The sequence below is a fragment of the Melitaea cinxia genome, chromosome 2 (assembly GCF_905220565.1).
Source record: "Melitaea cinxia chromosome 2, ilMelCinx1.1, whole genome shotgun sequence".
In the NCBI taxonomy this organism is placed as follows: Eukaryota; Metazoa; Arthropoda; class Insecta; order Lepidoptera; family Nymphalidae; genus Melitaea; species Melitaea cinxia.
Window position 1 is genome coordinate 8,909,637 of NC_059395.1, and position 17,334 is coordinate 8,926,970.

At 37.9% G+C, this 17,334-nt stretch overlaps 1 protein-coding gene and 1 long non-coding RNA gene across 2 annotated transcripts in view; both read left to right on the plus strand.

The window, feature by feature from the left end:
- LOC123664120 (protein ECT2) overlaps positions 1-17,210 on the plus strand; it is a 32,034-nt gene extending 14,824 nt beyond the window's left edge. The window contains exons 3-20 of the mRNA XM_045598727.1: positions 5,184-5,319; positions 6,164-6,376; positions 6,741-6,884; positions 8,308-9,810; positions 10,107-10,238; positions 10,465-10,729; positions 10,812-10,927; positions 11,026-11,153; positions 11,328-11,498; positions 11,573-11,688; positions 12,206-12,366; positions 12,818-12,958; positions 13,356-13,485; positions 14,116-14,270; positions 14,803-14,913; positions 15,416-15,511; positions 16,566-16,712; positions 17,100-17,210. Coding sequence (XP_045454683.1) covers positions 5,184-5,319; positions 6,164-6,376; positions 6,741-6,884; positions 8,308-9,810; positions 10,107-10,238; positions 10,465-10,729; positions 10,812-10,927; positions 11,026-11,153; positions 11,328-11,498; positions 11,573-11,688; positions 12,206-12,366; positions 12,818-12,958; positions 13,356-13,485; positions 14,116-14,270; positions 14,803-14,913; positions 15,416-15,511; positions 16,566-16,712; positions 17,100-17,210 — 3,976 coding nt within the window. The remainder of the gene's footprint in view (positions 1-5,183; positions 5,320-6,163; positions 6,377-6,740; positions 6,885-8,307; positions 9,811-10,106; positions 10,239-10,464; positions 10,730-10,811; positions 10,928-11,025; positions 11,154-11,327; positions 11,499-11,572; positions 11,689-12,205; positions 12,367-12,817; positions 12,959-13,355; positions 13,486-14,115; positions 14,271-14,802; positions 14,914-15,415; positions 15,512-16,565; positions 16,713-17,099) is intronic.
- LOC123664265 lies at positions 1,936-3,945 on the plus strand. The gene is made up of 2 exons (XR_006744793.1): positions 1,936-2,397; positions 3,407-3,945. It is a non-coding gene; the product is annotated as an uncharacterized LOC123664265 (long non-coding RNA).
- Positions 17,211-17,334: the final 124 nt, after the last annotated feature.

Genomic DNA, 17,334 nt, shown 5'->3' on the forward strand with positions numbered 1-17,334 from the left:
TATTATTATTATTATTATTTTTAAATCATTAATAGTTAGTTGGTTATTTATATTATCCATATATTAAAAAGTATTTTTAGATTATAATCTGTTTTAATATAAATACTTGTGATGTTTAATTAATTTACACAATTTTAATTTTTATATCGTAAGAAAGGAAAGGAACGTAAAGAAGAAAATTACGTGTTAAATAAAATAATTACAATATAAAATTTACACGAAGACTTAACAGAACGCCATAAATGTTAATTGTAAGCGATTAAAAAAGTGGAATAACGAAACTGTCCAAACCACCTTCATGATGCTGATCTATCTTTTTTAGACGAATGTTGAAGCTAAAATTAGATCATGGACATTTGTAAAGTCCTCTATAAAGGTATACTGGAAATTGCGACCACAAGCGTAACATCTGTCATCGTGTCAATATTACACTGACAATTTTGGCGATTGAAATTGAATGATTTATTGAGAAAATAAAATCATTAATAAATATCAAGAAAACAGCATATTCGTTGTGGATGATACCAAACGTGCTAGTGCGAAATAAAAATCACAATTATCAAGTCATTATATATGATTAAGCATAGTTTTGTCTTTTAAATCGGTTTTTTATCAAGTTTTAGAACATTACATATTTTTTAATATCATTGTTGCGACCTCTAAACGACAACAATTGTGTGACTTTACACACTTAAGCGAATTAGTACCATTATTCAAGGACTTTCAAACTCTCGATAACTATTTTAATCTATGAGCAATTGAAATCAATCATGCTACAGTTATATCAATACAGTTTCAATGATATTGTAACGAAAGTTATGTCTTTACGCATTTATTATTTGTAACGCCCTGATAGACAATTGTTGAAGAATGTAATTTTACAGATTAAAAATGATTTTCTTTTATGAGATTATTATTATAAAATGAAACCAAATCGTTTGTGGGCGCCGTTGAAACATCCCTGAAAAATGACGTATCATAAACTTAATTTGAGCGTAAATCAGAACGGCCGTATTTACTCAAATCGTGTATTGCAATCGATGCTTTTATTGTTACAGCCCTTAAGCGAATACCAATTGATGAGATTAATTGTTTATTGTTTTACACGGCCGCCGTCGCGCCGCATGTTTACTTGGCAGAAATTAATTTTGGATACCTACTTATTATTATTACTGGGGTAACACGACTGACTCATTTTGAATAACATTTTGACTTTACGATGCCAAAGCAATATACGAATAAAAAATAAATACAAAGAAATGTTTAGTTGTGGTCGTTGTGGACACTGACACGTAAAATTTGTTTTTTTTTTCCCGGGATAAGGTTTATATTGTAAGATTGTATGTATGATTGTTCAATTGTTAATAAACGTATAATAACAGTTATGCGTAAAACGTATACCTAATAATATGGTCGTGACATTATTTCTTAGTCAGTCATAATTACTGCATACAGTTTAACAACAAATGAAAAATTTTATTCTATATCTACAGCAGTTTCTTTAAATTGTAAGAAAATATAGATCCTATAATACCTATGTATTCTTCATTTTATTAAAGATTTGTAGAATAAACAAATCAATATTTACGTCACTTTTAAATATTTTCTTAATCCCGTATTGAAATTGCAAATTTTATTACAATGATTAGGTCAGTTTATCATAATACAGAACGAAGTTTATTATTTTAACTTTGATAAACTAATGATAGCAACCTCGTATCGGTATTAACTTGAGTGGATTGAAACAGTCCATAAAATTAAACATTCAACGTGACCGCTGGCGCCACGACACGCAAGAACAATTTAATAGTCAACCTTACCCTGAGCATTATGCCGGGGTTATTACACGCTCGCAGAACCTTCCAATAATAAAAAAATGGTGAGCTTAGTGAGTGTATTTCACGGAACGATGTAAATAAAGGTGCGGGTAGGTGTAGCGCGCAGCGACGTCGTTCGACGTAGCGCGAGGGTCGCCCTTGCGGCCGCGCGACGCTTGCTATTTTCGGCCTTACATTCCTCGCGGCTGTTTTTCAATCTAACGTGAAACGCATAACGCGCGTGCCGTCTGCGCTTTGTTGCCGTATAAATTTACATAGTAACTTGTTAAACTAAACCGGAGAAAGCTTATACCCTTGAAGTATGCACTACCATGTATGTAGTGAATGATAGATAAATACGTTCGCGATGATGCGTTTCAGTGCCAATGAATGTAGCCGATGTGTCACCAGTGTGTGGAACCCACGCCGGACTAGTGTTTGATTGTATTACTCAGTGAAGTGCCAATATTCAGACCGTTGCGATGGGGCCCACGCGGTTACCACCGACACCTGAGGAAGAGGAACCTCCTCGGCAGCTATCAGTTGAACCTAAAACACCCGATACTGTTAAATATGAAATGTAAGCAATATAAAAGTGGCACATTGAACAATAACCAGTAATGGAAACGATAACGAACAGATAATAATTAATTTTGTAGTTTTTTATAACACGTACTGATATTTAACTTTCATAACATAATTAAGACCAGATCGGTAATATAGAGACAAAAAAAAAATTAGAACCGGATGAAACCCATTAGAAAAGTAAGAAAATAGTAACAAAACAAAAGGAAAGAATAATTTACATCTTTTTATTACCTACAACTTGGCCGTTTAACTTATTTCGATAGAACTGTTTTGCCGGAAATCGTGATAAACCGTTTTCAACCTTAAAATCTCCCCCCTTCTCACTTCCCGACCTCATATCGCCCGTTAATTATTTTTCCTTTTATGTTTGTTATATTTTCTTACTTTTCTTAGTGGGTTTCATCCTGTTCTAACTATTTTTCTTTACTTTTTACCATTTTCAAAGGCTTCGGCACTGATCTATAATGTCTTGAAACGATGTAAAAGTATACCTATGAGCCTTAAAGCATTATAAAAATACGAGTACCTATTTTGTGAGACTAATTCGAGTTGTAAACACATCCTAAATATCTGTAATGTATTCAGTTTTTTAATTTATCTCATTTCTATAAAAATCGCCGACGTCGAATATTATCATTTTACTATCTGAATCTGTTACTATAATTTCTCATTTTATATATAAAAGAAATGGCACGAATGCTTTTAATTTCAATCCATTGTAAGATAAGCTGAGAAGTTAAGAATCTTTTAAACGGAGCTCTAAGTAGCGTAAAGTCAATTAAACGATTGTCGCGTTTTTCGGATAGCATTTTTCGTTGTTAGTTCCTTTGGAAATACTTATAATAAATAGAGTAGTAAATATAGTAGAGATAGAGTTAATATTTTCAGTGTTTGACATAATCAAGAAGCAAATAGTTAACCTAGTTCAATCAGAACGATTGCTTACACATATTCCGAGTAATCGGAATGTAACTCGTCAGAACTATTTCTATCGTTCATAGTCGCGGCGCTGGTATCCTGCGCGTGACGTCGTGCTGCGTGCAGCGTCGCGCGCGTCACAAGACGCCGCTCGGTCGCTCACAATAACATTGATAATTTCAATGATATTGTATCCATACTACAACGTCCACCACGCGCCTTACAAGTTTAATCTTATTTCAATCTTTCCTCTCAAATATACTTTTTTTATAGAAATTTCTTGAATTAAATATTAATTGAAGATTAATATATATTTGATTGTATTATTAGACTACTAAAAATGTGTACATATTTAAGCTATTTTTATTCTTTGTTTATTTTTGACAAGAAAAAGGATTTAATACAAGAATCTTTATTATTATACTTATATCATGATATATTTTCGTGTAATTATATTTTGTAATCAAGTACAGGAGTTAAATCTATTTTTTTTTAAATATTAAATGTGCCATATGCAATTCCTGCTTTAAATTACAAAACTGTGTTTATATTAACTAAAGAGCGAAAAGCAAAAAGAAACAAATAGTTGTTAATGTGAATAAATGACTAATTTCTTTAGAAATTGTGGCTTATTTATTTCCCTTGTGTTTCGTTCTTCCGGTAACAGCATTAGTCGGAAATAGTCTGTTAAAAACAAATAATGGTAGAGCTAGCTGTTGATGCCATTAACGTTTGAGCGTATCTATTCTGGAATTCAATCACAACACCGCCGCCGGTCACAAGTGGTTGTCTGTAATCGAGGATGATTAATGTGATGTGAAGAAATATATGAAAACGTTTTAGACTGTATATTTCGCATGACTTATTGCTTTTATTGATGTACACAATTATACGATAACTCACAGAATCAAACATAATAGGATGATATTAGTACTTAAATGTGTTGCATATTTCGCAGACAAGATATCAAACATTTAGCATTTAAATTTCTCAGTGAGCTAATGACAAAGGCATCGAAATTTTCTAATCACTATTTTAATAAATGTATGTAGGTACTAGAAATGGAGTTTTGATGATATTTTAAAAGCAACTCTTACGTAAAGAAAATACAAGAACTATAATTATACTTGTCGATGCTCAAAAGTTAACCTTCCGATTATCTCCTAACGTACTCATAGTCATAACGCAAAAGGATGTTATAGACGTAAATATAGCTTTAAACTTCTGATCTACACTATCAGATAATCATAATTCTTATTACCTATGATAGATATACCACAATAACATTCAATACAGTCTATGCGTAGTGATAAATTTCAATCAATATTAAGATAAAATTGAGGGTAAAAATATTTGTGTTTGCAGGCAAACGAAAAAAAACCGACTTCAATTATATCGACAAGTAAAACAACGTAGGTAGACGAAAAAATAGTCAAGTAAAAAATACGTATTATCAGAGATTACTCCAAAAGTTGTAATCAGATCTCGATGAAATTTAAATGTGACCACATGATATACCTCGGCTTTCGATTAAATTAAAAGTCATCAAAATCGGTACACCCAGTAAAAAGTTATGCGGATTTTCGAGAGTTTCCTCTCGATTTCTCTGGGATCTCATCATCAGAGCCTGGTTCCCTTATCATGGTACCAAACTAGGGATATCTCCTTTCCAACAAAAAAGAATGATCAAAATTGGTTCATAAACGACTGAGTTATCCCCGAACATACATAGAAATATATATGTATATATACACATACGGTCGAATTGAGTAAACTCCTCCTTTTTTGAAGTCGGTTAATAAGGCTTACAATGCTTAGCATCTACATATGTAATATTTCAATTTATCGTTAATTGCACAGGGTGCTGGGGCCCACCGCAGTGCTGCAGCTGGCGGAGCGTGAGGAGCCGCCGCCAGCGAACGCGCGCCCTCTCTACTCGCTGGCGATGCGCGGCGCAGTCATATGCTTCTCGGGATTCCGGAAAAAGGATGAGCTTGTAAGTGTATTTATTAAATTTTGATATTAATATATTATAATTTAAATGTGTAAACATTTCTTTTTTATTAAAGAAGTGTAGTGTTAGTGTAGTTACATTTCGCGAATAATTCGATTTAACTTTTGAAGGGTAAACTAATTAAAATTCAGTCTGCATTTAGGAATAAGTGACGTCATTCCTTCTTTTCTTTAGAATTAAATCTATACAAATTAATAAAATTGAAGTGTCTGTTTGTAATATTAAAATAACCGCTTTTTACTAAATTTATATGTATGTTTAGACGGTACATATACCAAAATAACATTTTTTTTACGATTTTTGTCTGTCTGTCTGTTTGTTCCGGCTAATTTCTGAAACGTCTGGATCGATTTTGACGGGACTTTGATTGGCAGATAGCTAATGTAATAAGCGAGTAACTTAGGCTTAATATTTAAAACTTTAAATTAAGATCATTGGTGCCCCTATAGATTCCGATATTAAATATTAGCCCTCAAAGTAAAAACTACATTATAATACTATACTAATAAATATTCCGACGTGGAATTTAACAAAAAAGTTATTGTTCAGTTCGCAGAGTTATAAAATAAATAAATTTTTAAAATAAAAGTAGCCTAAGTTACTCCTTATTACATCAGCTATCTGCCAGTCGAAGTCCTGTCAAAATCGATCTAGCCGTTTCAGTAATTATCCGGAAATTGTATGAAATGTTATTTTGATATATGTAGCGTGTATACATCTATATGCATTTAGTAAAAAGCGGTTATTTTAATATTACAAACAGAGACTCCAATTTTATTTATTCGTATAGATAATTATAAATTTGTCAATAAATCGTATCCAACAGACGTACCTGATAACACTGATCCACTACATGGGCGGGTCGATCCGCAAGGACATGTCGAGCAAGGTGACGCACCTGATCGCGGCGGCGGCCACGGGCGACAAGTACCGGTACGCGTCGGGCTTCGGCCTGCCCGTGCTGGCGCGCTCCTGGGTCGACGCTTGCTGGGAGCGCCGCGACGACCCCGCCTGCTTCGCCACTAACGATGCTATGATTGTAAGCCTTTTTTCAGATATCGATAAAATAATTGTAAATTCATTTAGAAAATACAAATTGAAAATATAGTGTACCTGTAGTGTATATATAATTAACTTTTATATGAATTGTTTAAATTTTAATTCATGTGTAAAATTATAATCTAAAAATAAATTAAAATGTGTAATGGTTGAACCTAATCCGTATATCAAATCAAGTAGAGTAAACCTAGAAAATTTTACAAGTTTTCGTTAAGATATGTCAGTTAAGGTAAAGGTTATAGCAGTTTTTACTATAAGCAGGTCGATAACAGTTACCGGTTAAGATACCAGAGACTTACTGGCTTGCTGGGCAACCGTCCATAACGAAATATAAAAACTTTCAGAAGGAACACAAGTTGAAGGTGTTCGCGGGCGCTCGCGTGTGCTTCGTGGGCTTCCCCGAGGACGAGACGCAGCACATGGCGGAGGTGCTCGCCAGCAACGGCGGCGCCGCGTGCGCGCTCGACGACGCCGACTGCACGCACGTCGTGAGTACCGCCCCGCGCACGGGACACGCTCGCACTGCTGTTGTGGCGACATCTAGCTACGAACTTCGAACTGACGTATAGTCGTTGTCGATTGAACAATATATACTAGAACCCGACAACACCCGCCTGCTCAGTAGCCCACCAGACACAACACCCGTCTGGCCAGAGGATCCTCCCTTTTCAGTAGTGGATGGGGAACTTTACATTCTGTTCCTCACACTCTCCCAAATGTAGTTTTACTAATGACTTTTTTAATATTACTTATATAAATACTGAAGCCTACAGTTACAAATAATAAATATTTTTATAAATGCCACTAATCTTACAACCTTTTAAATCAGTACATGATATAGTATATATATTGTTTTCTTTTATGAACATAACAACCATAAACAGCAGTTGTCATAACAATGAAGTTAAAAGATTACTAAAAGTATTTATGAACGAAGCCACTAATACTCAATACTCTAATGGTTTTGTTTACCTCCGAATTCTTAACATGCCGACTTATTTATACACAATATGGCACATTAGACTCTATTTTAGCATTATGAAATCAGCATGCATGTAGTAGAGTACCCTTGGGAACACAAATCACTATTAGTTAGTTTATGATTAGTTACTTTGTAGACATTTCGAATTACAAATAGCATTAGTTACTTCCTTAGTTATTTTATTATTTTACGCTTACTGTAGTTTTCAAATTAGCACAATGTTTAGGTAATATCCTCAATGTCAGTCATTATTTGACAAGCAATTCGCGAACAAACAATATTATAATTTAAAATATTACTCGCTAACACAACCTATAGTTGCGATCGTGTAAAAAATTTTCATTATATTATATCGGATGTAAATGCAATGGGGCAAAGCACTAGTACCACAAGTAGCCACTTCCTCCCTGCACGGCGCGAAGTCACCCATTGTCTGATTAATTGTTTAGTTTCATTAGTTGTAATACACGGCTTTCACTGTCTCACTTTGAACTATTCACGAGCAACCTGTAAATGCTTATTTTTTTATTTACGGTCATTTCACTCAAAACATTGGTGTACAGTGCTGTACTGTTTGTTTACATTTGTCGCTTCACAGTTACAGTTTGAACTATTTTTCATTAGCTTTCTTTTCATGTAAATAACCTTGATGATACGCTTTGATAAATGGTTGTAGTTAATTTACGCATTTTTAACCTATTCAATGTAATCTTAAAATTTGTTAGATTACTGTTAAAGTTTGAACTAAATATTACATACAAACATTAGCAGCGATATATAACTAAACATTATTTCTGTAATCAGTTTAAAACGACCCGCTTCTCCGTGTCTAACTTTTTCTATCACAATAGTAATGAAATCGTTGTGCATGTTTGTATATGGAATGGCTTCATTACATCATTGCGTGGTGTGTTTCACACATGTTTCAGGTAATGGCCAATGGGGAGACTTTCGGTCGTTCGCTTATCCTCTCACCCCATCTCAACACTCCTAATAGTTCCGCCAAGCCCCTCCGATCCACACCGAACCGATCCCAAACCACTCCTAAGAGTTCTTTGTACCGTAGGCTCTCGGCTCGCCTCTCTGGCCGCCGCGCTAGTCCAAACAAACACATGAATCAAACAAACGATGAAAAAGTACAAGAAGATAGAGAGGAGTGTTTGCGAGTGGCAAGAGACAATATTAGAAATAGTTTATCGAACGATAAAGAAAAATCTCAATCTGAGGATATCAGTATTATTAATGTAGGAAAATCGTTTCTTGACGATATGTGTTCCGATGCTCACGACTCGAGTAATATATCTAATACAGAAACGCGAAAGTATAAAAGTAGCAATAAAGAGAATAAGTATTTATCCCAAATTATTCACGGTAGTGTCCGAAACACTAGCAAGGAAAAACGCGAAGTCTTTAGAAATAAGTCTTTAAACGTCTTTAATATAGTTGATTGTTTGGCGGAGGTGGGATCTTTGCATTCTTCTCTAACAAAGAGCTTATGTGACTTAGATGCAAAAGATGAGCCAGATTTTCTACTACCTGTATCGACGGCTAATAAAGATTTACAACATTCCAATACCACTATATCTTCTGGTAAGAAAAGAAGCCGAAATTCGACAGAATCAAACTTTCAAGTTAGTGCTATAGATAGCAACCATTTATCCCCCGACAAATCTGAGGATGTTAATTGGAAATCTATTAAAAGGCTCAAAATTAAAGACTCGTTCAAATTTAAAACGAAACCTACTATTTTTAAAAAAATTAAAAAAGAATCCGTCTCTAAAGCATCAGGAGATATCACTATAGAGGCCGTAACTCCAGAGAGTGTAAAGCCAACGGATCCTGCGGGAGAATTCGTAGCTTCAACAACGTCACCCATTAGAGAATACGACAATACGTCCATTTCCTCTATGAACATGAGTAAGCAATCCGGGTTCTTCGATATATCTTTCGCTTCCATACGAAGTTCAAAGACTGTGAAATCGGCGTCAAAACTAAGAAGGAGCGTGAAATCGTTTACCTCGTCGTTTAGGAGTGAACGAAAAAAGAAATATGAAAAAAGAGCCGAACGCAATACAGTCGAGGTAGACGCCAAACACTTGCCTCCGGAACTGAAAAATGCTTCGACGCCCAAGCGAGACCTCGACGATATGAATCTCGACATCTCACCGGTGCAAGTGGACACGGTGGACAGCACCGACACGAGGACTCCGGCGAGAGACGAGGCGGACGTCGACGAGCTGGACGACTCCGTGGTTTTCAAGACGCCCCAGAGCGTGTGGCTCCGCGCCCACCGGCACTCGATCTGCGGCGGCCCCCTCCCGCGCCCCTCCCCCTCCCACGCCCTCTCGCCGCGCCGCGCCGAGCTGCGCGCCTCGCCGCCCCCCACCCGCGACGCCCGCGCCTTGTCGCAATGCCATGGACTATCGCTACCGGTACTAACCCCATTTAATTACAGTTGTACTAAATATTAGATTAAGCTTGTCGTGCAGGAGACCTTTTCGAGATCGTCGCGAGCGTTTCTAGATAGGTTCATTCTCAAAGACCCTTCGCTGTTATGCTTGCATGTTACGTCGAATGTGTAGGTGCTTATAGAGCGTGCACAAGGAGGTGTGAGTTACTCGAATCTTTTATCATTACTATATTTCTATCATTACAAAACGGCTTGCCGTCTTAATTACTTAAAACGAATCTAATTTTGTACTTGTTCTATTTCTAATTTACGACTTAGGTGGTCGACGAACACAATACTGTGGTCGCGCCGGAGTGTTCGCCGCGCGTCCACGTCGTCAAAGCGGAGTGGTTTTGGGCGTCGGTGCAAAACGAGGAGGCCCAAGACGAAAGAGAGTACCTATTCAAAGACGTAAGTATTCTTAGTATACGAAGCTCAATAATTCCAACCTGCGAACTAATGTCACTATACTACAGTACAACATACATAAGTACATTACCTAAGTTTTTTTATTATTATTATAAATTCACACTGTCGCTAATTTGATTCTGTGTATGACTGATGTAAATATTTTCATGTAATTTAATTTAATATAGAACTAAACGGTAAAATAATAGACGCGTCTGATCGGCGACAGTACCTGGACGAGATGTCGCGGCGCTCGTCAGTGGGCGGCGCGGGCGCGGCGGCGGGCGGGGCGGGCGCGTGCGAGGAGGGCGGCGCGGCGGGCGCGGCGGGCGGCACGCCGGCGGCGCTGCAGCGACTGCGCAAGCGCAAGCTGCGAGGGGGCGACGCGGCTCTCAACAAGCGCCGCTCGTCCGTAGGCGACGCCGTACTACTCAGCTTGTCCGGCAACCTGCTCGACTGCACGCCCTCGCCGGATGGAAAGCAACTCCTCGAAGGTGACATCTCGCATTTCTCGCAGATAGTCTTCCGTTTGTATCATTTTAGTAGTTATCTAATTCAATTTATTTTCATTTGTAGAGTCGGAAGTACCTGACAATGTGGTGCGAAAATTGATGTCTCCGCGACAGCAAGTTTTTATGGAATTACTTCAGACGGAATCGAATTACGTCGGTATACTACACACGATTGTAAATGTAAGATGAAAGACGATTACATACATTTGTTACGGATTTGTATACACCCCTATTGACATATACCCTTCCTTTTTTTAATATTCTTGATTCTCTTGTAGATGTTTAAACAACCTTTGGAAGAAATGGCCGAGGAGGATAGCAGTAATGGCAAAAATCAAGCTTTGCTCAATAACACAGAACTCAAAATTATTTTCGGCAATCTACCGCCTATTTATGAACTACACCAGTAAGTAAAAATCAAGTTTTTGAAAAAAATATTTCACCATCTCAACCTTTCCAAAACAAACTAAATATACAAAAGTTTGTTTTTACGCACAAATTGTTTGATAATCATTGCATACTCTTAATAGACACCGCAAAAAACGATTAATTTAACATAGATTTAAAATAACTTTACCAGACGGATGCTGGAGGAGCTTCACTACGCGCAGGCGCACTGGAGCGAGGAGGTGAGCATCGGGAGGCTCGTGCTCAAGTACACGCCTGACATGGTGAAGGCCTACCCGCCTTTCGTCAACTTCTTCGAGAACACCAAAGAGATGCTGCAACAATGCGACCGTGAGAACCCAAGGTGATTGACGGATGAACTGCCGATGATTTCGGATTATGGTTCTAACAATTTAACTAATATTTCATGTTTTTCAGATTTCATGCATTCCTGAAAATTTGTCAAACGAAACCAGAGTGTGGCCGACAAAGTTTGCAGGAATTACTAATAAGACCGGTGCAGCGATTACCGAGTATAAGTCTGTTATTAGATGGTAAGTAGTTTTAGAAAAACAATTCAGTAACTGAATACTTTGTTTAGCACCGATTTCTTACGTTTGCTTGTCCATTATTAATAAGTATTTGAATAAAGTTATTTTTGATTTGATTTTGATAAGCGCCGCCTATAAAATACGTCACGCGGAATTTTACCGTTTTGGACACCTTCTCCTATAGTCTATTTGTCACGCTGTCACACTTTTAGTGATCCCGTAACAAATACTACGCACAAAGCTCTATGCCTTATCCCATAACTTATATCCTGATAAAAATAGCATAATTATTAATTTTTTATTTTAAAGATACATAAAAATAAACTTTCCCCTTGTCATATCTCGTCACGCTAAGCAAAGAAAGCCCCCGCCCCCTCTGTTAGCGGGCACATTTTATGGACGACCTCTTAGAAAATATGTGTTCTATAGTAATTTCGATATAATATATAGGTACTTGCAAGTGATGTAGTAGCTCAACGCTCTGAGCAGTACCAGGTTATAATTTCCGCTCCGCTTGCAGACATTCTGAAGCACACGCACAAGAGCAACCCCGACCACGCGGCGCTAGTGTCGGCGCTGGCCGGCCTGCGCGAGGTCATGTCGCACATCAACGAGGACAAGCGCAAGACGGAGGGTCAGCTGCAGATGTTCGACATCTATAACGACATCGACCAGTGCCCGGTGAGAAGCCTTTTTTTGTTTTCCTCACCATTTTGATCAAAGAAATCTTTTCCAGTTTTGTCGTGTTGGCTGATGTATCATAACTGCTTAACTACGAAAAGACATAACGTGATAATTTATAACATCGCCTTTTTCCAGTGGGGGGGCATTGCAAATTTTTTACGTTTTGGACCCCTCCTTCCTCTTGTCGCGGCGAATATTACGTCACAAAAGCTATGCCATATATATTCTTTTTTTTTCATTTTAAAGATATAATAATTATATAATCTCATCACGGTAAGCCAAGACTACCCCCCATTAATGCAAACGTATTTTATGGACAACCTCCAAAGCATCTAACTGTCATAAGATTTTTCAAATCAGATTATCAATTGCTGTCTGTTCGCGCAACAAGGACAACGACTGGGGGTAAAAAACACGCGCTTAAAAACGGTGATGTTTGTTGATACAGGCCCATCTCGTTTCGTCACATCGATCATTCGTATCCCGCTGTGAAGTAGTCGAACTGTCAAAAGAACTTTCTGGACGAGGCGATCACCTCGTGCTATTTCTTTTCACGGACACGATGGAAGTGTGCAAAAAGAGATCAAAGGTAAAAAGTCTTTAACCATTTTAATACCGAGCATAGTATCATAAAATTAGGTATTTTTAAAAAAGTAGGAAATATACTTATATATGGTATTGAGAAACCTACAGCATTGTCTAAATATTATTATATTTCAGAAAAACTTGTATGTATTTTGAAATTAAAAATATTAAGTAAAATGATGAATTTGATAGCTGCTAATAGTAAAATGATTTTTGAATATACTCTAGTTAAAATTCCAAAAGTTATGTCAAAAAACTGACGTTATTATTTGAAATTGCTGCCCTGTAAAATTTAGTTTATGTAAGATCCGACACCATTTTACGACTACGACGAAATTGTTGTGACTATGAGTATAACCGTTACGATAATTTCGTTATTTATTGTAATTTCCTTTACGTAGGCTTTCAACAGTAAAAGTCCAACGAACGGCACGGGTACGATGCGCATAGGCTCCAGCAAGCCCTACCGACACATCTCGCTCATGCCGCTCAGCACCGTCAAGCGCGTCGTCGACATACGGGAGGCGGAGGGTATGTCCTACTTATTATTTTTATAGTTTGTAAGGTTGGACGTTTATTGTTCTTTGATCTACTACTGTTTAATCCTTTTTCAACGAAACTTGTGCATTGAAAATTGATTACATGGCGAAAAATCTACGGGAACGAGTCCCATGCCAATCAAACCACTTTTCTAACCATGTTTCTAAGCTAAGATGCACTGTCGGTTTTGAAATGTTCTCTGTGGACATAAATGCCTCCCCAAAAAGTAATAAAGAAAAAATATTTATCTGCATGCATTTTATGTTATTACTAGCTGACTCGGCAAACGTTGTCTTGCCGCTAAACGCTATTTAAAAATAGGGGTTGCTGGTAGAAGGGTGAATATTTTGTATGTATTTTTCACCCCGCCAAATCATAATAAAATAAAAAATAAATAATTTATCAAAAAATTTAGGGGTGGACTACCCTTAACATTTAGGGGGATGAAAAATAGATGTTGTTCGATTCTCAGACCTACCCAATATGCACACAAAATTTCATGAGAATCGGTCAAGCCGTTTCGGAGGAGTTTAACTACAACACCGCGACACAAGAATTTTATATATTAGATATTATACCTTACTGACTGTAAATTAAAAGAACAATTTGTTATGTTATCAGATTGCCACAACGTGTTCGCTCTGATGTGCCGAAGCAACCAGGAGCTGAAAGAGAAGTTATACTCGTTTATGATAACTGACGAAACCGTCGACAAATCGCATTTCCTACGACAGCTGTGCAGGCAGATGGCGAACACTGTCTGCAAAGCTGATGCCGTTAGTATATCATTCTGAAAACAACTATAATTAATAAAGTTGTAAAGTAATTATAAATATAATAGACATATAAGACGCCGCGTTGGCGCAACGGTTACAGCCATGAATTGTACCTGTTGCGCTGACGGTTGCGGGTTCGACCCCGCACATGACAAACATTTGTATTGGCCATACAGGTGTTTGCCGTGGTCTGGGTGTTTGTGCAGTTCTTGTGGGTCTCTCCACCGTACCTCGAAGAACACGTTAAGCCGTCGGTCCCGGTTGTTATTATGTACACCTGATAGCGATCGTTACTCATAGTAGGGAATATATTTGCCAACCCGCATTGGAGCAGCGTGGTGGATTAAGCTCTGATCCTTCTCCTATATGGGGAAAGAGGCCTATGCCCAGTAGTGGGATATTACAGGATGAAGCAACATAGTAATTATATTTCTTTTTTAAATATTTTTTTGATTGTTAATGCATATATGCTCAATATTAAAACTTTGTATTTATTTCTTATGTATAAAATTTGAACATTGAAATGAAACAGGACAAATTTCTGGCGTGTCTGGAATCGCACCAGCTTGATATCGACACCAGCGACCTCGCGCTTAGTACCCTCTCTAAAGTATCAAAGTTTGCCGCTCGAACCAGGATTAAGGTACGTAATGTTTATGTAGATCGTAAATTAGTATATATTTTTTCTTATTTTTGGTGAATAATTGTAAATAATTTAGGTTACTCAGTTTTGTTTGAAGGTATATTGCAAAAAATATAATTTATCAATTTCTAATATTAAAAGCTATCGGCATGATATTCATCGTAGATCACATTAATAGTAATAATAAATAACAGTTCCGGTAAGTCGTTACAAAATTATCTAAACTGGTCAATAACAAAGGCATGTAAAGTAAGAATCAGAAACAATTAATATTTCGACGTAATATACCAGACATCAAAATTCATTATATGTTTCAGTTTACTATATCTATTTGCTATTTAAAACTTTACAAATTACATCAAAACATAGATTTTTATTACGTACATTTATTGCAAAAAATATTAGCGGGTGAATCTACAATAGTAGATTATCAAAAGTCCATGGAGACGTTAAGGTACGTGTAAGCGCGTAGGAGCGGCCGTAAACGGAGTGCGTGTTGTAGCTGGAGGCGCTGGCGGGGCTGGGCGGCTGGCTGCGCGCCGATCCGGGCGCCGTCCTGCTCGACACTTGGGTATTGCGCGCTCACTTACTCGCACAGGTCTGGCCCGCCCCCGCGCTGCTTCCTGACGCCTCCCCCTGTGTCCGTCCGCGCTGTCGCTCTGACTGTTGGCATATCACGACCGAACTTTTCGAGGGTTCTGGACCGAAATATTGTTTTGGTCGAAAATCCATCGCTATCCCTAAACTTTTATTCCGTATCGAATGTTACAAATTCGTTGGCATATGCTACTTTCATTTATCAGTTTTATGTGAATAACCTATCGTGAAGTGTAAAAATGCGTATATGTCAGGAATCAGCGTGTCCGCACCGGTAAAATTCAGAGCTTATTAAAAAAGATTTAACATTCATAGCGTCATGTCTAAAACTACTCGTAAATCATTTTTCATGTAGGTACTAAACGTCACCTACGTAACAAAAAACAAAGTCATTAAAAGTAACACTTGCTTGATCTCATTTGTGATTAACTGTTTGTGAGCGTGCCGTACCTGAGGTTTTTGGGCTATTTCTTGTATGGACATTTTTGTCACGTAGTTGCTAGGGTTTTGGGTTCACACACAAATTGTCATTAACCGTTCATGTAACGTTCATTTCCTACATTTGGTAATGTTCTGTATAACGGGTATTAATATTATAAAATAAATATTTTGAATAAATCTGTTGTATAAATCCTTATGTGTCTTATAAACACAGAAATATGAACTGCTCAAAATTTGTCTTTAGTTATTTAGATCAAATATCTATTAGATATTTATGTGTGTATGTGTCATTAACAATGTTTGATATATTTAGAATATTGGTGGTATTGCAAATTCTACATGAATCGTGTTTCTATATAAACTGCATTGAAATTGGTGTGATGCACAAACATTTCTGTTTTAATTTTCACTTTTTTATTATTATTATGTTTTCAATTTTAATTTTGACCCAATTTTATCTACAAAGAAAAAACACATAAGATTACACAAGTAGTATTACATTCGTATTTTTAGTGCTTTAAAAAAAAAAAAAAAGAAAAATATTATAAAAGCTCGATGATTGTATTAAAATGTATACATATTGTCATTATATCAATCAATTGACTTGTACGCAGGTGGGGCGCGCGCTATCTTTCAACAAGACACCCTCGAAGCTGAAACGCGCCATGTCGTCGATGATCTCGCCTTTCGGCTCCACGTCCAACCTGACGCCCGCCTCGCAGCTCGCCCAGATGAGGCTCGCCAGTTGTAACAATATAAACGTGAGCAGTTTACTCGTGATATCGGACGACCTTAATCCTAATCTTTTATTTTTATAAAACTAGGTCGGCGAACAAGCGTACGGCTCAACGATGGTAAGATATTGCCGTAGCTCATAGACCTTTGCAACACCAGAAGCGTAGCACGCGCATTGCCCACCTTACCAACAATCGCCCCCACGAGTTTTGGTCATCTTACTCACCACAGGAATACAACACTGCTCGAGCAGTATTATTTAATCGTGATCTTCTGTAAGGCTCCAGATTTTGAGCAGGATATTTCCTGCTGGGCCCTATCTCAGTTAATCTACGAGAATCTTGAACTCTTCGAGACTATCGTCAATGCATCGCGGCCGTGGCGCGCGCGCTAAACGAAGCGGCAACTTGCAGGAGATGGGCGCGAGCGGCGGCGAGGGCGGCTCGGTGCTGGTGGCGCCGCTGTCGGTGCAGCCCACGCGCAAGGCCGCGGCCGGCGCTGCCGCCGCGCTGCGCCGCTTCTGACGCTGCGAGCGGCGCTCCGTGTGACCTTAGCCGCTGCGGTCGGTGCAGCACACGCGCACGGCCGCGGCTGGCGCTGCGCCGCTTCTGACGCCGCGAGCGGCGCTCCGTGTGACCCTAGCCGCCG